The following is a 21,544-nucleotide window of genomic DNA, read 5'->3' on the forward strand; positions in this document are numbered from 1 at the left end:
ATTTTGGCCGCTTGTTTGAGCCGCAGCCAGTGCAAAACCGGTCCGGTGAAAGTCTGTAATGTTTGGACCTTTGTTTCTTTTCAAAATTTGTTTCCCGCCACAATATGCAGCCCAGAAATATTTAGAGGCAACGCTGGAAGATGGCGCTAACAAATAAAAGGGTGAACTGTACATTGACTCCATTATGGTTTAACGTGCTGACATTGCGGCGCGTGCTAGGTCCCTTCCCTTCCCTTGTTCCCTAAACTGACCTTCTGAAAGGCACGTGACTGCAGATATGTGTGAGAATGGGGCAGTCAGCACAAGTCAAGCATTGTGAAAGGGCCCCGGTATGGGTCGCATGTTGCTGTTGCTGCCTGTGGGCGGACGGAAGTTAGTAGCGAAGGTAGGTAAGGTAGGTAAAGAAATGAAATCCCCCTGTCATAATCACACACATCAAGATCAGATCTGAACCAACACCCAAAATCCATCAGCCGCTTTCCAATAATAGCAAATGCGGGGGCCAAAATCTGGAGCAATTCATCTCCATGTCTTGTCATTGGAACTCTCTGAACTAACTTTCTTAGATATGCGGAGGGCCACGAGTACAGCAGAGCAAAGCACATGGCTGCTTGCATTTTGCGACGCCTTGGACGCTTACTACTTTTCTATTCTCACCGAGTACAGTATAGTACCTACGATATGCAGGCAGACCCCCGCGCTTCTTCGGCTGCCGAGGAGCCGCCTTTCCGCGGGGCTTTGCACCGCCTCTTCTCCGGTAAGCAGCCAAGGTGAGTTGAAGAGACAACAGTTTCTTGTGACTGTTCAGACGACACACATAACAAAAAAAAAAGAAAGTGTCTGCTTGTAGTGTTTCCAGCGAGAGCGAGGTGCAGCCAACGAGCCGACACGCGCGGTTCGCAGGTTAAGGGTCGGCAATAATCCGGCGGCTAGAATTGTGTCCGCATTGCAGCGCAAGATGAGACGAGATGAAATGATAACCAATGGCCTTGGTACCACACCTATTTCGTTCACATACTTTGTAGGTTGACATGGAGGGAGACCATGCACGAAACCCCAATAATTGGTAGTTCCAAATGGATGGGTGGCGTCGCGAAAGTGGCGAATTTTCTTTGCATAATCCTCCGACGAGCTACATACTCTGTGCGTTGTATTCTTTCTGTCTGAACTCTCCCGGCTCAACGAACCGACAGACCAGATTAAACCTGGTCCAGCCAGTCTTTGCAGTCTCACGGCGAGGTCATGTGGGAAAGCGGCGAGTGGTCGGTCGGTCTGCAGTACTGCCACCTCGTCAACCCCACCCACTGTGCATCAGTCAGCACCAGTTAGTTCCCTCCCCTGTTGAGCTGACGTGAAGACTCGCATTTGGTGGTCTTGGATAATTAACCTACTCGGGGTTCTATACATACCCTCCTCGACATCCTGGTGATAAACATCCGATGCAGATGTCCTCCTTGTCAATTAATTACTGTTATTACTATTTACCTACCCACCTGGGCATGTACCGTAACCATAGCAAAAATTGCCGAGCTCGCTTGCAATTGCTCGCCCAGCCGTTGGAAGCTAGACCCGGTTGCTATTTATGGACTGTGCAACCAAGATAACTGGCCCAGCGAGTTGGAGGGCTAACATTTTACCCCCAAGTCCATTTGGTAATTAGCAGCTTGGCTCCTAATAAGGTAAGGAGGAGCAGACAAGGCAGGGTAGATTTCGACCGGTGGTATTCAAAGTGGTTTTTATTGGATCAATCCTGTCTGGGTCCGTGCCAATGAGATGATGGTCGCCAGCTTTCGTGGCAACTTGCAATCGCCCTGTTCCACGGAAAAGTGAATCATTCTCAAGCGCCGTGCTACCTTGCGGTGGTCTCTCAACTGCCAATCTTGCGGTAAGCATCCATTTGTTGCTCAGTACGAAGTACATCCAGAAGCAAGGGCAAAAAGCTCAAGGTTGGTTGCACTCTTGGCGCTACAACCCAACGACCGGACAAGGGCTAACCCCTGCAGTTTCTATAATTAAATCAGAGCAGCATCGGTTTTGATGCTGAGCTGCAATTGACCTTTGACAAATGGTACGGAGTAACTGATCGATTCCGAATGGGCAAAAAAGATGGCCAAGCCAGGTGGCGTGTCCTTGAAGTCATCAGCACGAGTCCTCGAATGTCCACCAAATGGGTGAACGGCGGGCGGGTAGATTCTCGAGAAATGAAAAGTCATCTAAGGTACTTCACCGCAATGCAGATGCGACGACCGCTACCAGGGATTTTCAATTGTCGAGCCAATTTAAATCCCAGCCACGCATGGCTGATTGGTTGATTGGTTCTAGGAGCGGTCCACTGCCGGCGCTATTCTGTTTGCCCACATTTCGAACGGCTCGATTCTGCGATTTGATTGGTAGCGTCTCATGTTTCGAACAGACGCACCGCTCGGAAGCTGACCTCTTTTGTTCGGCGGCTTCCACTTTTTTCTTCGCGCCGACATCACGAGAGCCAAAGAAAAAGAATAGAAAAGAAATATTTTTTTAACGCAAAGAGAAGGAGAAGAAAGAAAAAGGCCGAGATAGACATAGATAGACCTCCACCGACGACGGACGCACGGGAGTAACGTAACGGTTCACTACCTGCCTATGAAGCACCAAATGACTGGAGGAAATGACTCGCCTATCATACCGAATATCCAGGCACAACCGCAAGTGTCGCCGCGCGTCTGTTACAGTCGAGCTGAAAGGTAGGCCTCCGATGTCACCTGTTAGCTGCTGTCCCCGGCAAACGAGGGAGCTTGTCCAGGATCAAAAGCTGCCGGCGGTAGAGTCAGAAGCGAGCTAACTTGAAAAGTCTTGCCATTGGCGTGGAGACAACATGCGCAAGGTGAACCATCAATGACAAATCGGAGCCCTTTTTACTTCTTCTCTTTTCTTTGTTTTAGCTGTCAACCGTAGCGGGTACACAGACTTACGTCGACCTCACACGGGATGCGCGGCCCATGAAAAACCTAATCTTTTTGGGCTGATGTGGAGTGATAAAGTCGCATGGGGTTTGGTCCGTGCTTCTAATCACTTGAGTGTCATGTCGATTCTTTGCTCAAACTGCCCATGACCTGACCTGACCAGCTTTTCGCTGTTCGCTGTGTACCCCGATTCGGGCGAGGTCAGGCAGATGTAGTCGGATAATGTATTCTACAGATCGAGTAGGCATTTCGTCTGCCCATCTTGAATATACTAACCTTGAACATAGGAACCGGGATTCCCGGAGATAGCAGTGCCGAGGGTTTCCGAGAACCAAAGACTGACTGCTTTGCTTTGCTGGGTATTAGGTCATGTATTGGTAGCAGTCGTACATAGCTTGGTAGGGTTGTGCATTGTTTAGTTGAGATGGCTTTGCAGCAAAAATGTGGAGGCTACGCATGCGCTTGCACTCCGCTGCCATTAGGAGACGCGGTTGTCGGTTACTTCGCGCGGTAAATGTGCACTTTGACACCCCAAGACGCACACCTTACTCCCATTCCATCCATTACTTAGATCCACAACCCCACACCATCCTCCGCAAAAAGGCGGGCTGGGCACCCGTGCACCATTGAAAACCCTCCTCCCGGCTCCGTCGTCTAATGATCACAGCAGGCTGGGTACGTACCTCCATGTAGCCTTGTCGCCCTCCATTTTTTGGTTCCACATTATTACTGTGTGGCTGGCAGGCACTTGGTTCAAAAAAACTCGCCCGCCAAATCTTGGCATGAGAAGAGTGTCGCGATGAACGATGGAGGGGGAGGGTGGACTTATGGAAGTCGGGGGGATCGACGGTATTGGCTCTGCTTCGTTTTGTACGCGCGATGCCTGGGCGCTGAAGTCTCGTCGTTGCCCCGGGCTATTATCGCATTTACCGCCTCGATCGTAGCACCTAGGGGTGTTTGATATTGTCCAGGTGATATGGACCAAGGACTGCAATAAGAGAAACAACTTGACAAGAAGCGTGCACAGAGAAAGGTCAGCGGGCAGTCGACGATGAAGGCGGTAACATTAATGAAATAATTGATGTAGGTTATTGCCCTGTCCAGGAAGTAACATAGGTACAAACTAAGAAGAACGTTTCGCTTCTATTTACAAGTTCTCGTTAAGACCTGATATTGGTCCACAAACGTTCTTCTATTCTTGGGCTCGGCCGCGAACCGCTTCTTTCGTCACTACCACATTCCGCGGTTTTTTTTTCTTTCTTCGAAAAATAAGAATAAAAATATAGGTTTTGGGTTTTCTGCTGGGTGCTTGCTTAGGCTGCTCGGGTAGACAGTGCTTACAACCTTCCGGTTGTAATCCTGCCAAGTGTGCAACGCAAAGGATGCACTTCTCTCTCTCTTTTTCTCTTTCCCCCCTTCTCTGCCTTCTGCAATTGGCACCCCATGGTCATTACCTCGCTTTTTGCCCACATATCTCTGGCTCGGATTTCTGCACCCACGATTTTGTATGTTTATGTTCTCCACACTCAAAAAAAGAAGAAGAAAAAAGGTGAAAGAAACGAACCAACAAGAGTTTGAATCCCGTGATCGAATCGCAAACCCCGAGTAGCACACAAGTGAGTGGAGTGACCACCCGAGAAAAGAAAAAAAAGAATAGTGGATACTCCTTCCGGCTTGGGGGCCAAAAGGACGGCAAGATCCCCGTTGGAATTTTTCTGTGGACTCTCTTTGTCTCAACCGAAGCCAGGCCCAAGACGAGTACGTGGTAGCATCATTTGTCTGGACTCCGCCGTTGCGACACCGCGCCAGACCGGGACGGGACCCAAGCAGGCGCAGCAAGCGACAGTCGAGTCCTCAGGTAATCGCGCGTCACGACGAACAAGAAAACCCTGGACGTCTCGCCAACAAGCGCATGAGAGCGCGCGCATCTTTTGCATTTTTATTTGTTTCCCTCCTTCTTTGTCCCTTTGGTATTTCCACTCGCCGCTTTGAAGACACACCCACTCAACCCCCAAATATACACGCCCCCCTTGACCCGCACTCACCTCGCGTGTCCAGGCTAGGTACCTAGCCTCTAAAGCCCAGTCCGCAAAAGCCGGCCTGAGCTTTTTCGAGATTAGAGCTTAATTCGTCCACTCTCGGGTATTAACGTCTGACACGGCCTGCGAAACCTGGAAGCGACTTTTACCAGAACGGGTCCCGAGAATATTACTACGGAGTACCTACACAACACAAGACGCACACTCACGCACGATAAGGCGGGCGGGCGTGCCTGCGTTGTCTGTTGAGGAAAAGCCCTTGCGCTACTGCAGTCTGATATTATACTAGACCATCCAGTCGCCCCCTCCTTTTCAAGGGTGGGCTTTCAATACGCATGTGTTTTTTTTTTTTCACCTGCTTCCGCCATATTACATTCATACCTACATCTGCCACCTACATTACATTACATCAAAAAGATTAGACTGGGTCTGGCTTGACAGACGCATTCGCATCCACACCTTGCCAAGTTGCCTGGCTCCTTTAATTACTACTGTATGACATACAGTATCTCAAATCCTTGACGGGTTTTTAATCAGCAAACCGGAGGAAGGAAGCAATAGAGACTAGCGGAGCAACGCACGTTACTCTGTCATCTTGTCTTGGTTTTTGCTGTCCGCTTTCCCGAAGAAAAAAAAAAAGATTCCAAGCTCGAAAGCAAGAAAAAATAAATAAAAAATCGCCAACCAAATGATCCTGCGCGCTTGATCATATCATCCACCACGCACCACTGATTTCCGCCACGGAGCAAAAAAGAAGAAAAAAAAGAAAATAAAGAAGAAATCAGACGGACTGCTCATTGCCGCTCACGCGAACAGGCCTTGGAAGCCATTCGTTCAATGCATCCGGCGCCGTGACGCATTTGGATCACCCCGACGCCCCATCACTCGTCGTGCCTCGGGAACGTCGCGACCCTGGTCGATTTTTTAGTGCGTGCATCCACCGCACTTACCTCGCTACACCCAGCACAGAGCACATCCCGTCTGAAGAGAGGTCCACCCTTTTTCGCACTTTGTTCGAGTTTCTCAACCAGTCCCGATTCAGAAACGACTACCGCCAGCGAAACAATCTTCCCTCTGGTGTGTGTTGCTCTCCTCGCGCAAAAGAGTCTAGTTTGGAATAGGGCGCCAAGAGCGCTTAAGGGTCGCCTGTCGCCGCGAACTTTCAGCCGCCATCTTTTTTCTCTCCCCCCGCCCTCTTTTGTCCTTGTCCTCGACGAGAGATCCTGAGCTGTCAGTCATCTTTTTGAAGATCAATCGTTTCCGTCAGCCCCTCCACATTTTGTCTGGAACCCACAATAGCTGGCTGTATTTGGGGGATATTTGTGCATTGATTGCTTCTTTTCATTATACTCTCCCTTATTTTGCTTCTTTTTCTTGTACAACTGGGAACCCACGACGCCTTGGGAAAAGCGGGCTTCGGTCAAACTGAGCCGTGGGCAAACCTAGTCTTTCTTTGCCTTGGCTGTGGGTGTTGGTATTGCGTTTGTATCCAAGTACAGTGCAGCGCATCACAGCATACGTTCAGCCACTCGCAAAATCGGGGCTATTTTGCCATTGCCCGGCACCTCAACATTTTTATTCTTGTTTTATTATTTTTTCCTTGGTCAGAGTTGGGAGTCTTTTTGTCAAAATCGAGCCGAATCGACGCGCGCGTGTACATACGCGAGCATGGCTACTTTCACTGCACTGAATGGCGGCTCGCCAAAGGCATTGGACATCGTGAATGGCGGTGTTGCCAGCGAGATGAAGAGGTCCGGATCAGAGGAACTGCCACGAACCGAGGCTGTCGCGCCGAGATCTCAGCGAGAACCCACCAACAACAAAGCATCAAGACCGGCAGACGACGTGAGTCCGTCTAGGACAGCAGCTGCTGAGACCGACAGGGAACGTGCGAAGCAAAATGCAGCGGAACTTGATGAGCGGGAGCGGCAAAGGGAGAACCGGGCAGGTCCCGCTTCAACTGTCGACCGGCCGCGTCATCCTTCGACCGGCTTTTCTGATGTCGACAGCGGCGCACTAAAACGCAAGAGATCTAATTCACCAGACACCCGCTCAACCGCGGAACCCGCTCATCGAGAAACGTCCGAACCCAAGGAAGGTCAGGCGCAATCTCGCCCCCGCTCACGTGATCAAAGCAGTTTCAGTCCCCAAAAGAACCACGCGACGTACGCAGAGACCGGCCACGAGAGGAGGAACGGGCAGGAGCAAAGCGTGAGGAAGTCTCTTTTTGGGCCTCCGGGAGCCAGGGATGATTGGGGACCAAACTATGAGCAGGCCCATTCTGCAATTCCAAGCTCTGCCATCAGCGAGGTAGACCCCATGGGTGACAGCCTTGCCAGGGCGACGCAGCGCATAAGCAATGACGATGAGAGGGCCAGCCCTGATGATATGGATGATTCACCCATGACGCCTTACCCAAGCGGCTCATACAATGCCGAACAGCAACGCGATGGGCTAGTTCATTCGGATCCCAAGAAGAGAAAGCGCAACTTTAGCAATCGGACCAAGACAGGCTGCCTTACCTGCAGGAAACGCAAAAAGAAGTGTGACGAGGCCAAACCTGAATGTAAGTGATGATTCATCATAAATGCCTTTTTTGGGGGGGTCGCACTTGCTGATTTTTTTATATCACGGCTATAGGCAGTAACTGCATCCGAGGCGGTTTCGTCTGCGCCGGATACCCTCCGCAGCGCGGTACCTGGCCAAAACCTGAGAGCAAACCGACGACAGTCCAGATTGAGAGCAAGGACCCGACGTACATCCCACCCGGGGCATACGGCATGCCCCAATCGGGATTTCCCCCAATTGCTGCGCCAGCCATAATGCCTCCACAGAAACGCGAGCCTCTCCCCTCGTACCGTGGCCAACAGCTGCGGATAGAAACGCCGCACCAGCGCCTTCTGTCCGATGACGAGCGGGCCCCTGCCCCCTTACCGATGCCAGTTGTGACCACGGCCTCTGAAGGCAAGTTGTCGGCATTTCACAACTCGACAGTCACAAACCTTCTCCCTACTCCCATCAGTGCCCGCACACCGCATGAACTTCTGAACCCACATCCCGAATATCAGACACCAAAGAGAGTCCCACCATTGCACGACCTTACTCGGACAGATTCAGACCTGCAAAAGTCGGGCCCGATCCCCAAGATCAACGTGACCCACGACAGGGTCCACAGGTCATCGAGTCCTCCAAAGTCTGCAGCCACGGTCCAGGCCACAGCACAAATGGCCCTCTCACACACATTCGCCGCGCCGACTCGTCCAAAGCGGGAGAAGGAGGAGATGGTCTCGGGCAATCCCTTCAACCCCTATGACAAGGAACTTGTTCTAGAGCGTGAGAGGTGTTTGACTGCTGTGTGGCGGTTCAACAACTCGACCAATCCTACCACCGGGGTGTCGCCAACGGAGAGAAGCCGCTTATTCAAAGACATTCTCCAGCCGAGCGAACCAATTCAGATGACTCCAAACATGGTTTCACCCGTCTCACAGACGGGCCACATCGGCAATGGTGTTGTGGTTGAGGCGCCATTTCACTGCGATTATGGCTACAACATCACAATCAAGGACAACGTTTTTATCGGGAGAAACACATCAATCAGTGACTCGGCCGCGGTGATCGTCGGGGATAACACCTATATCGGACCCAGCGTCCAGATCCACACTGCAACGCTTTCGACAGACCCACGGCGCCGCAACGGCGCACTCAGCCAGCAGACGGCCCAGCCAGTGACGATCCACGACAACGTATTTATCGGCGCAAACGTCACGATTCTTCCCGGTGTCACCATTGGAGCTGGCAGTACCATCGGAGCTGGGTCTGTTGTCACTAGGGTGAGTTTTGACTTAAATCCATGCACCATTTAGAGCGATGTACTAACGAGGTAAAAATGCAGGATATACCCTCGCAAAGCGTAGCCTATGGCAGTCCGGCTAGAGTCAGGAGGCAGATTGCATTTGCATCTTGATTGCTGCTATGTATGGATGTCAACCTAATAATGGCCGCAAGCCTCGCATATCGCCGTTTCATTCCTCCTATATGCATATAGAAGGGTTAGAGTGATTTCTTGAGCATACATGGAAACATAGCCTTTTTGTGGTGTTTACTGGTTGCCTATACATAATGTGTCTTGGTACTTTCATTTTCTTCTTTTTTTTTTTACTGTTCGTGGTCATTTTTCCCCTGTTGATTGATTTACTCTTTGGCATGATACCCACGGCATGTGTATGGAACATGATAAAGGTGCCGATTTTGGCCATTGTTTTGCTAGTGTTGGTCTTGATGTTTATGGCATCAGTACTGTGACGCATGGCATGGCGAAGTTTTGTTTGCAAGTCTAGTCTGGATTTGGGCTTCTAGTCTTGCGTCTGACAAGCTCTGGTAGCTTCCTCTCACATGGAAGAGTCGTTTGCTGGATGGTGTCGGCGTCGTTTCAGATGTTGCTCATAGCAGCCCTTATTTATTCTTGGTAATATCTCCTTGGTAACGATTTGATTCCATGTTATTTTGGGAGCCTCAAGATACTAGATGACGGTTCACCTGTCAGATAATTGAACGATGGAATGAGAGGGAGAAAACATCTTAGTTTCGATTATTTGTCGCAGGATCCCTGTGATGCCACTGGGTCTTTCTTTTGTTATTTCCAGAGTGGTCAAGCTGCGCATTAATCTTGCGCCACTGTAGCTCTGTCCTGGCTCTTGCTGACGGACGTAGCGGACTTAGCCATCCATTATGAGCGCGAGGCTGAAGGAATGGATTTCTTCCTAGTGGGGTTTCTCACCTCATCAGCGGAGTCCTCCCTATCTTTGTGCCCCATTGCTCAACAGGGTTCAAGAGATTGTCTGCCTATCGGTCATCATCTAGATCTAGCAAGAAAAAAAGGAAACCAAGTTGCGCTTAAACCATAAAAAGAACAGATTTCAAAAGCAACAAGATTTAAAAAAGGAATGACAAGCTCATCGACGCCGCTTTCCGACTACACCACGGTCTTTCGCGCCAAGACCACGGACAGCGGCACAGTCGAGGCGACTACATCAGCGCCGGCGCTAGACCCTTCACGCCGTCGCATCAGGAGAAGGAACCGGCCGGCCGTGGCCTGCGAACCCTGCCGGCTTCGCAAAAAGAAGTGCGACAGGCAGCACCCGTGCCTGGGCTGCGTTGGACGCGGAGACACGTGCTACTATGCCGCGGCCCCAGCCTTGGGCGCGACGGGCGGCGGCGTCGGTGGTAGTGGTGGTGGTGGTTCCACGATCGCAGGGCCCAGGGGCGGAGGCTCGATTTCCAAAGGCCATGGTGGCGCCGGAAGCGGAGGTGGATCCAGTAGATACGAGGCGCAGGTCCGGCTGCAGAGATTAGAGGACATGGTCAGTGAGCTGATGGGTCGTGCGCAGGGGGCAGGCAGCAGCAGCAGCAGCGGCGAGACTCCCGAGACGGCGCAGAGCAGCAGTATCACGTCCGGCCCCTCACCCGCCTCGTCGGCCTCGCCCGCGTCGGGCCGTGCCGGCGAACTACACCCACAAAACCTCTCGGGCGTCGTCGACATGGCGCCTCGGCCGGGTGAGCACCTGGGAGGCAACCAGGAGGGGTCGACGGCGACGCCGTTTATCGGCGCCACGCACTGGTCCGCGTTCTTGCAACAGATTCGCGACCTGCAGGGCTACCTCGAGCACGAGATGGCCGAAGACGCCGCCCCACCGCCCGCGCGAACATCCCGGACCCCGTCGCCACGACCGTCGTCGTCGGGTGGCCGGCTCGAAACCGACTTTTTGCTCGAGAGGAGGGGCGCCCGCGTGTCGATCGACGAGATCGTGGATGCGCTCCCGCCGCGGACCGAGTGCGACAAACTGCTGGCGGCCTACTTTTGCAACGACTTTCTGCGCGCGCCCATGCTGCACTCGGTGCAGTTCCAGCGCATGTACGTCGCATTTTGGGAGAGGCCCGAGGCCGCGAGCGTGCTCTGGGTCAGCATGCTGTTCTCGGTGCTGTACATGTCCTCGGGGGTGGAGTTGGCGCGGCGGGCGTCAAGGGGCCGCGACGAGGGCGCCGTCTTCCAGCCCAAGGACATGGAGGCGTGGCCCGAGGTGGTCAAGCTCGGCGCCCTCCGCGACATGGCGGCGCGGTGCCTCGTGTCTGGCGACTACCTCAAGGGGCCCGAGTACGCCGTCGAGGCGCTCGCGCTCTGCAGTTTCATGCGTCTCTACAGCATCGACGGGGAGACGGACCCGATGCTGTGGGCCGGCGTCGGCACCGCCATCAGGCTTGCGCAGCATCTGGGTTACCACCGAGATCCTCGGCACCTGTCCTCTACTGCGGCAGTCGGCGGCCGTGGTCAGGAACGCCCGGCGTTGTCTGTGTTTGCGGGAGAGATGCGCCGGAGAACGTAAGTGGTGATGTTTCTTCTGTGTGTTTCTTTCTTTTGTTGTCTGTGTTGTTATTTGTATGGCCCAGCAAGCTAACCGATAAATTCGACCACGTATAAAACACGTACCTGCAGATGGTATGTTCTCGAAGCCTTTGACTTCCTCCTCTCCTTCCGCTACGGAGTTCCCACCGTCATACATGGAGACGACACCGACACCGATGGCCCTACCAACCTGATAGACACCGACTTTGACGAGCACACAACGGTGCTGCCGGCGGAACGGCCCAGCACTGACCCGACGAACATGCTGTACATCTGCTACAAGTCCAAGTCGATCCGGCTAGCCCGCCGCCTGGTGCGCCACACCATCCGGCAGCAGCAGCAGCAGCATCAGGAGCAACAAGACATAGCCTCGTCGCCATCGTACCAGCAGACCATGGCCCTCGACGCCGAGCTGCGCGCCCACCTCACCAACATGCCACCGAGCCTCCGGCTCATCCTGCCCATCTGCGAGCACGCGCCACTGACCGATACGCCGCCGCGCATCATCCATCGCGTCGCGGCAGACCTCATGTACCACAAGTCCGTGTGCGTCCTGCACCGCGCCTACCTGACTTGTGGCGGCGGCGGCGGAAGGTTGCCGGATCCAAGCGTCGAGTACTCGCGCACGGCATGCCGCGCCTCTGCGCTGCGCATCTTAAAAGTCCAGGCCGAGATCGAAAGGGAGATGAGGCCCGGCGGCCGCCTGCACGGCGAGGATTACCTGTTGGGCGGCGTCGTCAAGCACGATTTCCTGCTTGCCGCGACCATCATGTGTCTGGACTTGGTCGAGTCGTCGTCTTGTGGGAGTACAAGGTCAGTTATCACAAATAAATCCCTTACCGCACCCTGTTTTTCAGGGGTGGAATAACCATTAAAGCCTGCTCTCGCTATTCTTCTCCCTTTTGCTAAAGAATATCAATGATAGTCTCGATGACCAACTGGAAAAGCTCGAGGTGCTGGAGATGACGTACGGATTCTGGTACAGCCGCCGGCACTCATCCCGGGACACGACGTACGCCGTCAAAGTCCTGGGTGCGATCATAGCCAAGGTAAAGAGGACCAACAAGGAGCTTGCTGGGTCCACGGCAAGACAATGGCGACAGCAGCAGCAGCAACAGCAGCAGCAGCAGCCGCCGCAACCGCAGCCGCAGCAACAGGATTCGCAGTGGCTGGCCACTATTACATCGTCATTGTCACCCCCGGTGCCGTCTTCAGGACAAGCAGGGCTCGTAGCTGCCGCTCCGGAAACATTCCACATACAAGATTCAATGTATGATTTGCCGTTGGACGATGACTTCCTCGCTATAAATGCCGAGGATATCGATTGGGTAAGCTTCCCCTCTCATGGGTTTCTCCTCTCTCCTGGTTGGATGTGACCGGATTATGGATGGGCCTGGCAGCTGACTAGTCACGCATCTCAAGGACATGATCGACTCGTTTCTTCTAGATCGCCAGTCAACGCTTGATCCGCGTCAAGAGTCTCAAGACTGGCTGGCTTTCGGTCCGATATGAGACTGGGAAATTTACCAGCAGGATTCATCCTTTACCGCTGTGTAAATCCGAACAGGGCCATTTGTATGTATGCCGTTTCATCGGGGACATTGCCCCAGGTCATATTAAGCACGTAATATGCGATAGGATAAAAGACCGCAGATGCTAATGTTGGAAAAAGGTGGCCTCATGAATTATATTCTACACTCAACGTTTCTGTCTCTTGCCCTTGTCACTACCCGCAGACAGCACACTCGCACTGCGCTTGTTTCGACTTCCTGGCCTTGAGCCTCTTGACCCAGGCCGCGTGCCTGTTGTTTTATCTTTATCGGCAACTTCTTCGTCCTTTATCGCCGATACTTCCTCCTCAGTCGCCTGTCCATTTTCGGCACTCTTCTTTTCACCATTCATGTACAGTTCTGCTTCGGCGCTCGCAGCCACTGTGGACTTGTCCCCATTCGCCTCGCCACCGGCAGCATTGTCGGCTTTACTAGAGAGTGGTTTCTCGCCGTCGGCTTTTGCAGGGGCAGTGGCTGTCTTGTCGCCGCCCTCTGTTGGAGCCTTGGCAGCATCGGCAGCACCGTCCGTTTGGCTTGCGGCGGCACCCTGCGCCTTTTCTCTTTCCGTTTTGCGTGCCTGCTCGACCTTGATCTCACCATCCAGCTTGTCGATCTGTTTCCGCAGGTCGACGAGCTGTGTGACAGTCTGTACCAACTGCTCGAACTGTGAAGTGACGGCAGCGGTCGGCATGACGAGGCGCGCCGGTATGTCGAGCTCGTTGAGCACGTTCGTAATACGCTGCTGCTGTTGCATGCTCTTGTGAGAGAAGAGTTTGTTGACCTTCTCGTTGCGGAAGGTCGGCCCAGAGCTGAGTCGGTCGTGGAATGAAACACCGTAGACTTGCTCCTCGTGCTCGTTGAGCTTGCGCCTCTCTGTTTGGGCCGAGCCCTTCTTGCTCCCCTTCGTAGGCGCCTCGACGGGAGTGGGTTTCTCGACGGCAGAAATAGAATCCCTGTGATTCCCTGCGGGGGTTGCCGCAGTGCTCTCGCGCCGGCTTTCTGTTGTGGCACTTGCGGGCTGTGCATTCGAAGCCGCGCCTGCAGAAGCAGGAGCGGCGGTGGTTGCAGCCGCAGCCGCAGCACCGCCTGCACTCTCTGGAGCCATGAGAGACTTGCGCTTCTTGGTCTTGTCCGCAGTCACGATATTCTGAATCAAATTGCTTAATCCTTGGCTGGTCTTGAAACTGCTTATGTCGGTGGTATCCGAGGTTGGCGGATAGTCCAGTCTGTTGTACAACTCCCTGCGCTCCTCATTGAATCGCTCTTGCCTGGCCAGGATGCGCTTGACCTCGAGCAGCAATGACTCCTCTTCTCGGGCCTCCTCCTTTGTCCTCGTAAGACAGTTGGCGGCGAACTTCTTCCTTTGCGTCTCCTGAACCGGGTCGAATTTTAGCATAGTTTCGTATAGTTGGAACTCGTCGTTCGTCATGTATTGTGCCGGCTTCTGAACTGCCATCATCTTGGCAGCAACTTCGTAGTACCGCGCCTTTAGGTCCTCCATCGAACGCGTCGATGCCAAGGACACAACCGCGGAGCTGTTTCCATTCGTCGCATCTCCGTCGGCCTGGGCAGGTTTGTAGTCGTATCGGTCCCATATCAAGGGCCACCTCAAGTCGAAGTCCCTAACGAGCTCCAACAGGTAGTCCGTCTCTTCCTTGGTCCATTCGGCGCTCTGCAACCTCGACTTATATTGATCGTCGTTGTACTGTGGAACGTCAACCTTCACGTTAAATTTGGCGAACGCAGAGTCCTCGATGTCATCTTTAGGGGGTGGCGGTTGCCCAGTGCCTTCCATCGGCGCATCGCCATTAACGCCGCCGGTGACATCCTGCTTCCTACACCAGTGCCGCAAGATCAGGCTGGGGTCGTCCCTCGCAGAATTCCTAAACTGTCGCAGCTCCCATCGTGCAGCGGGCTTCCGGCTCGCCTGTCGCCGCTTCTTGAAAACAGAGGTTTCGGGGACGATAGCTATGGGGTTGTCGCCGCCCAGGCTCTGGACCTCTCTAGCCAGGCCCTTCAGGTTCGTGCGCGGGGCTGATTGTCTGGCTTTTTTGGATGGTCGTGGTGCGCTTCCATCCTGTGGTAGGTTAAGTACGTCGCGGACGTCGAGTGAAGTCATGTTGGGGGGTGGTGGTGGCGGTTGACGTTCGAGGCGAGTAAGTGACCCGACAGATGGTAGAGGCTACGGGTGGAGCGGGCCTCTGAGGCTTGTGAGGAATGGGACCGCGATAGGAAAATCCTGGATAATCGAGCAAAAAACGACCAAAGGTCAGGACTTAAACGGCCTTTGCGATCGCATCAAGGAGCATAAAAGCAGCCCATTTCATAATCACCATCAGACTCAAATGCGCGTTTGATTGATGTCAATATCTCGATGGATTTGTATGCTTTTTACTCGATTTTAAGATGACGGAAAATCTCTTTGGTCGATTGATTCATGGGCAGCTGGGCTGTATGACGCGGGTCTTCAGCGAGCGCCGATCAACCGCGAAGGTGAGAGAGCTCCTAGATGGCCAGACCCACCAAAGCACGTGATTACCACATCCCGCGACCATACCCCTGTCGAGAATTCGTCGTGAACGTGGCACCTCTGGGGAGTAATTGGGAGGAGCTGCCAGTCGTGTGTTGATGTGGTTCAATGTAGCCATTTGCAAGCAAGGCGATCTACTTACCTAGTCCAGTTATCTGGTTGCAAAAGGCTGCAAAAGGCAACCAGTTTTTCATACAGAAGCTCCCCATCAACGGGGCACCGACACCACAGCCAAAGGGTCACGTTTACGCTGAAGAATTCCCTCCATTTATCCAAGAAGTCAGCTGCGAACGATAGCCCGCACCGACGAACCTCTATCTTCCACCCGGTTCACCACATACGGCGGTTGCAGCCGTCTAATAAAAAAACATCAAAACAAAATGAGGCCATTCCTGCCATTGCTCACTCTGAGCACCGTCGCGCAAGCTCTGTACTTTTACATTGACGGCCATGCTCCCAAGTGTTTCTACGAGGAGCTCCCCAAGGACACATTGGTGGTGGGCCACTACAGCGCCGAGGAGTACGACGACCACCGGAAGGCATGGTGGAAGCACGACGGAATTAGCATTTACATCTCGGTAGACGTGAGTGATAGCAATCGCTCTTTTCAACTTTGTTCTACTCTCTCTCTCTCTCTCTCTCTTACATGTCTTCTAACCGACCTTTTGCGCAGGAAACCTTCGACAACGACCACCGCGTCGTCTCGCAAAAGGGCAGCAGCAGCGGTCGTTTCACTTTTACCGCCGCCGAGTCGGGAGAGCACAAGCTCTGCTTTACGCCCTCGTCCAACAGCGGCAACACAGGCTGGCTGTCCACCGGCAACCAGAACGGCGGCATCCGCCTGACGCTCGACCTGGCCATCGGAGAGACCTCGGCCCTCGAGAGCAGCGACAAGGACAAGCTCGAGGACATTGCTACCCGCGTCAAGGATCTCAACATGCGTCTGCAGGACATCCGCAGAGAGCAGGTCTTCCAGAGAGTATGTGTATTCCATTCCCCTCTTGGTTTTGGCCTTGATACCTCCTTAGGGCCCTGCCTCGGGGTCATTCAGAAGAGGCCTGGGTCCAGTCATCGCGGGCGGATCAATCCCCTAAGAATGACAAAGAGCAAAACCGCTAACCGCATGATCAATCTTGTCTCCAGGAACGTGAGGCAGAGTTCCGTGATCAGTCAGAGTCCACGAATGCTCGCGTCGTGCGGTGGATGCTCATCCAGCTTACTGTGCTCGGAATTACTTGCGCATGGCAGCTGTCACATCTGCGATCCTTCTTCATCAAGCAAAAGCTCACATAGAAGTTGTATGCTACATGGTGGGTGGGTGTTGAAGATATTAAAAGGGTATTACGTGGGACTCTGGTGGCGACTTGCTTTTCTGTGCCGGTGTATTTATCACAAAAAATGCAAGATTTCTATCTCCGTAGATGTAAATTGTTACGAAGATTTATACGCAGAAGCATAAACGCGATATTTGTGCACAAATGTGCCATGATCATTGCGCTAAGCAGGGTGAAGACTACCAAGGGCGTACTTCAACGTACTATATTTGATTTTCGACCGGCTTCAGCTGTCAAAAAAAAAAAGAAAAAAAAAAGCATAACGAACACCAGCAGCAGGCTCGCACAGCGGTCAATGCCGTTTCAAGCCATCGAGTTCCATTACTACCACCATCTATCTATCGCCGACTCGGAAAAGCCCAAGCCGCTCAGCGCCCTGAACTGACTTCTATCGTTTCTATGTCACAAAGATCGGCAACACTCGCAACCAAAATTGCCTGATAGGACAGGAACCGGATGGATGAATAATTCTCATAAAAGTAGTGTTTTCTCTTCTTCTCCTCGACCCCTTTATTCCGCTTGCTCTTGACAAACTCCATGCTAGTTGCTTCTTCTTTCACCGAAAAGGTTGCTGGACATATTATAGACAAGGAAAGAGAATGAAAAATGAGCTGTAAGAGACAAAAAGAGTTTAGAAAAATGATGAAAGGAGAGAACTCCCCGAGACCCAATGCAACTAAAAAATCGAATTGCGAACGTGAATAACAAAGACCTTGCGCCGATGCTGCGCGCCCAACGAAACATATTAACGAACTGTATGCTGCTTGTATGGCTTTCATTTCTTCCGCAATCTCCGCAGAAGAGGGTGGTTGTGATGATGAAAAGGCTTTGTCCCAGTTCCATCGTCGTCGACATTCAACATGTCAGCGATCCGTCTCAGACTAGTCGCACGACAAGGAGCAATAGTGCCGGTGAATCCCCGGCTATAACGCATGTTCGATGCAAGCCGCGCATTTGGCTGACTGGAAAAGACCGCTGGTGCGCCTGATATGTTGGTGCAGGTTTCCCAAAGTGTTGGGCCTACAGTCGACCTTTGGGAAGACGCTGACCGGCGAAGCTGTCGACAGGAAGGATGTGGTTCATTATATCAAACAAGTGAGCCGTTCGGTCACTGGGAAAAAAAAGGGGGGTAACTCGGCAAAACATGCAAATAGCCGGGACTGTCCAAAAGCTGGATCTGCGTATCCGTCCGTGTTCCCCAACGGGGCTTAAAAATGGTCTGATTACCGAGCTGCCTCTCGGGTTTCATGGCAGTTGACCCTGAGTAATATCAAGTGAATCATTTAACCGCAGCAAAGAACCTTCATGAACTTCTGGAAGCCGGTTGGCTCTGGTTCGGCAGGCCTGCCGTTATTCAGTTGTGGCTGGGTCATGTTGCTCTGCTGGTGCATTGGCCTTTGAGGCAGGTTCTGAGTGCTGTTCTGGAACTGCGCCTGAGTCGATCCTGTCGGGGTCGCCATGTCTCTCAGGCCCCCTGCGGTCCCCCTCGACGCCATAATTGCGCCGGGCGCGTTTCGCCGATCTTTCCCTTGATTCGCCTTGATCGGTGAAGGAGGCGGAGGTTGTGCGGCGTTTAAACGGTCGACTGTAAGGCGTGCTCGAGGATCCCGGAGGTCGGATGCATGGGCCCCCCGCGAGGCACCGTGAAGCTCCATGTTTGAGGCGCCGGGGCGTTGGCTGGGGTTGTGCATCGCCTGCCTGTCCCAGTCGTTCTTCTTGTCCTTGCTGACCTTCATCCAGTCGTACTCGCCATCTTCGACGCCGCCTGATTCCTTCAGTGCCTGGGTGAACAGTTCGCGCAGGTAGTCGTAGTCGGGAGTGTCTTCGAAACCGAGGTTGCGGACGTATGTCAGGTACTTCTCGAACTGAATGGGGAAGCCTTCGCAAAGCTCCTTGATCGCGGTGGTCTGCTTCTTCTCTCCAATCTTCTCGTACTTCTGCTTGTTGGTAGCAGCCTTCAGGCCTTGCCATGGCAGGCCTCCACGAAGAAAGTACATGAAGACGTGGCCCAGGGCCTCGAGATCATCACGGCGGGACTGCTCACGACCCAAGTGAGTGTTGATACTCATGTACCTCGCGGTTCCTGACAAGGATTTCCTCTCCCTGTACGGGATGTGCTGCTTCGACTTCGGGTCTCTGTATTGCTTGGCCATACCGAAATCGACGACGTGAATAACGTTTGCCGTCTTGGTGCCCGGCCTGCCAATCAGGAAGTTGTCGGGTTTAATGTCGCGGTAAATAAGATTCTTTTCGTGAATCGTCTGGACCCGAGAAAGCTGAACCAAAGTAACAATTGTCAATCATAATGAGCCGGATCGGGTTGACTTGAATGGGTGCCTACCATTTGCTTGGCAACCATCACCACTGTCTTGATGGTGAACCTGCGGTTACAGTGGTCGAACAGATCCTCCAACGACGGACCCAGAAGGTCAATCACAAGAATGTTGTGCAGACCCTCCTGTCCAAAGTAGTAAACATTGGGAATTCCCGCTATCGTGGTCCAGTTAGTACACTGCGTTATACCGCATTGATTTTGACTGGGCATTATACATACGGCATCCTACAAGAATCTTGTAGGTTCGGTATTCGTCTCGCAGTTGGGGAGCATCGCTCTTCCTGGGCTCCTAACATGATAGACTCGTGGTCAGCAAATGGAGCAGTCAGAGGAGCTTCTGGGTGTTGGTGATTGATCGAGTCATTCTTCGAGGCTCAACTTACGAACTTGATTGCCACCTGCTGGTTGTTGAGTAGGTTCGTCCCTTCGAAGATAACGCCAAAAGACCCCTCTCCAATCTTTTTCCCAACCCTGTAGTGCACACCGACGACGTTTGATGAGGATGAGGCCATCGTGAAGGTCTGTTGGGTCCCTTCGGGGACCTAGTTTTTTTTACGAGACCAAATGTATATCGACCAGGAGAATACCTAGGGCCGGGCTGTGTGGTCGTAATCGGTAACTCAGAGGTGTTATCGTGCGTGATCCTTTCCCGTCGACCTAATCGCCTTTCGAAGTGTCAGCTGTGATGGTAACAGCCGAGGAGAGAAAAATAGTAACGGTTGCTCAGAAATCGGTCGGTTGGTACATTCCGTTTGTACACACTAAATGAACGAATTGATTGACCAAAAAAGGTAGCGGGATGAAGAAAACAAAAACACACAAAATCAAAGCGAACATGGAACACCCGGGGGAATGTGCAAAAAGTCAAAGTTGGGCGTTGCCCAGGATTTGCTTTGCTTGGGCGGTTGGCGGGTCAGAGACAAGACTTACTAACACTGGGGATGAGGCGAAGCCCTCGAGCTTGCTTTGCTTCTTTAGCTCGGTGGGTGGTTGAGCCGTCGCTGGGAGAAGAAAACTCGACCCACCGAACGAATTGAAAAGAGCAGAAATTCGAGCAAAGACAATTAAGAATGACCCGGGACTCCAAGACACTGTCACCTCATTGATGGCCCCAAAAAATATAGGACCAGTGGATTGCCTGTCCGGAAAGTAAAAAGAAAGACAAAAGTGAAAGGAAACCAAATCGCGGTCGACAGGCAGCAGGCTCACACCACGCGAAGGGCAGCCAGCAGGGTCGGAGTCGCGGTGGTGGGTGGGTGGGATGGGGAAAGAAAAGAAGAAAAGAGGAAAGGAGATCAGAAAGTCGCTGGCTTGTGGACAGACGGGAAGCAAGGCGGGTAACAGGCAGGCAAGAGTTGCATCCAATCTGAACGTTGACTGGAGCACGAACCAGAACGGGTTGCCGGTGGCGGGTCTCCTGGGGGTCTGCCTCCACCCAGAGGCCGGGAGATCCAACGCTAACCACGGGCGCCCTTACGACCACTCACTGCGGATGACGGCCAGGGGTGTCGGTCAAGGATATGCACCCTCGAGGTAGCAGTATTCATTCCCAAGTACGGAGTAATACAGAAACGTAGTGGAGAGAGCGTACTGTTAGCCCTTCTGAGGAAGTGTTGGAACGGGGCACTTTGGATGTCACAGGAAGATTTATGAACAAAAGGGTACCCAATTTGCCTTGAATCGCAGTGTATTATTAGCTCACGAGATAAATGTCTAGGAACCAGTTCAACAAACGCCGCCGGCAGGTCTCGGCGGGTTTTTCCTTCGTGTTCGGCGGTACGTGGTTGATGCATCTCTTGTCCTGTCGGTTTGGTTTGGTTTTTTTTTTTTTTTTTTTTTTTTTTTTTTTTCGCTGGTTCTTGTTTACCTAGTATCTTGGCTGGGCTAGGTACCTACCACCTACCTAATTACTGTACCTACCGAGTACTGCGTGCGTACTTTGCCCAAGGCTGCATACTACATTGGGGCTATAGCTTAGCACACCGCCGACCGAGGCAAGCGCAAGCGCCCCCCTCTCAATCCACAGGTTTCAAGTCACCGCTCCCCAGGCCTTATCAGGAACAATGTTCACTACTCCTTGGTTCAACGTATCGGTAGAGATTTTCAGGCACAATTGCGCAAGTTGGGCTACCCGGTTTGTGCTTGGGTTTTCCCGAAGTGCACAATTGTTTCGCTTCTGTGGCGGGAGACGGAGGCCGCCTAGACCTAGCTCGTCCTTTTTCGCTGACAGGCACGCTACGCCACAAGGTTGGGATACGGGAAAGCAGCTGTGCGACATAAAGTACCTTACCTACCTACATACGGTAGCGGGCTGGCAAAAGCTCAAAAAAAAAGGCGCTTTTCGTCGTGAATGTACAAGTCGGATTTCCTCGCATTATCGTCTTGCTTATCTTTCTTCTTTCTCTTTTTTTTTC

At 52.7% G+C, this 21,544-nt stretch overlaps 6 protein-coding genes across 6 annotated transcripts; 4 read left to right on the forward strand and 2 right to left on the reverse strand.

The window, feature by feature from the left end:
- Window positions 1–681: 681 nt before the first annotated feature.
- On the forward strand, window positions 682–2,016 carry MGG_15815 (uncharacterized protein; the record flags this gene model as incomplete). Its single annotated transcript, XM_003714999.1, has 4 exons — window positions 682–770; window positions 1,215–1,324; window positions 1,661–1,679; window positions 2,004–2,016. 4 exons carry the CDS (start codon window positions 682–684, stop codon window positions 2,014–2,016), a joined length of 231 nt encoding a protein of 76 aa, XP_003715047.1.
- Window positions 2,017–5,271: 3,255 nt separating this feature from the next.
- On the forward strand, window positions 5,272–9,597 carry MGG_08093 (nodulation protein L). The gene is made up of 3 exons (XM_003715000.1): window positions 5,272–7,547; window positions 7,622–8,811; window positions 8,874–9,597. Exons 1-3 carry the CDS (start codon window positions 6,650–6,652, stop codon window positions 8,943–8,945), a joined length of 2,160 nt encoding a protein of 719 aa, XP_003715048.1. The 5' UTR covers window positions 5,272–6,649; the 3' UTR covers window positions 8,946–9,597.
- Window positions 9,598–9,772: 175 nt separating this feature from the next.
- MGG_08094 (fungal specific transcription factor domain-containing protein) lies at window positions 9,773–14,359 on the forward strand. The gene is made up of 5 exons (XM_003715001.1): window positions 9,773–11,357; window positions 11,472–12,194; window positions 12,307–12,709; window positions 12,804–12,956; window positions 13,054–14,359. Exons 1-4 carry the CDS (start codon window positions 9,925–9,927, stop codon window positions 12,891–12,893), a joined length of 2,649 nt encoding a protein of 882 aa, XP_003715049.1. The 5' UTR covers window positions 9,773–9,924; the 3' UTR covers window positions 12,894–12,956; window positions 13,054–14,359.
- MGG_08095 (SWR1-complex protein 4) lies at window positions 12,962–15,374 on the reverse strand. Its single transcript, XM_003715002.1, has one exon. It carries the CDS (start codon window positions 15,048–15,050, stop codon window positions 13,080–13,082), a length of 1,971 nt encoding a protein of 656 aa, XP_003715050.1. The 5' UTR covers window positions 15,051–15,374; the 3' UTR covers window positions 12,962–13,079.
- A 157-nt stretch (window positions 15,375–15,531) lies between these two features.
- MGG_08096 (transmembrane emp24 domain-containing protein 9) lies at window positions 15,532–16,984 on the forward strand. The gene is made up of 3 exons (XM_003715003.1): window positions 15,532–16,045; window positions 16,135–16,440; window positions 16,605–16,984. Exons 1-3 carry the CDS (start codon window positions 15,842–15,844, stop codon window positions 16,752–16,754), a joined length of 660 nt encoding a protein of 219 aa, XP_003715051.1. The 5' UTR covers window positions 15,532–15,841; the 3' UTR covers window positions 16,755–16,984.
- A 38-nt stretch (window positions 16,985–17,022) lies between these two features.
- MGG_08097 (CK1/CK1/CK1-G protein kinase) lies at window positions 17,023–20,431 on the reverse strand. The gene is made up of 5 exons (XM_003715004.1): window positions 20,061–20,431; window positions 19,514–19,795; window positions 19,350–19,419; window positions 19,137–19,285; window positions 17,023–19,071 (listed from the first exon to the last, which is right to left on the reverse strand). Exons 2-5 carry the CDS (start codon window positions 19,640–19,642, stop codon window positions 18,079–18,081), a joined length of 1,341 nt encoding a protein of 446 aa, XP_003715052.1. The 5' UTR covers window positions 19,643–19,795; window positions 20,061–20,431; the 3' UTR covers window positions 17,023–18,078.
- Window positions 20,432–21,544: the final 1,113 nt, after the last annotated feature.

This window comes from Pyricularia oryzae, chromosome 2 (genome assembly GCF_000002495.2).
Source record: "Pyricularia oryzae 70-15 chromosome 2, whole genome shotgun sequence".
NCBI lineage: Eukaryota > Fungi > Ascomycota > Sordariomycetes > Magnaporthales > Pyriculariaceae > Pyricularia > Pyricularia oryzae.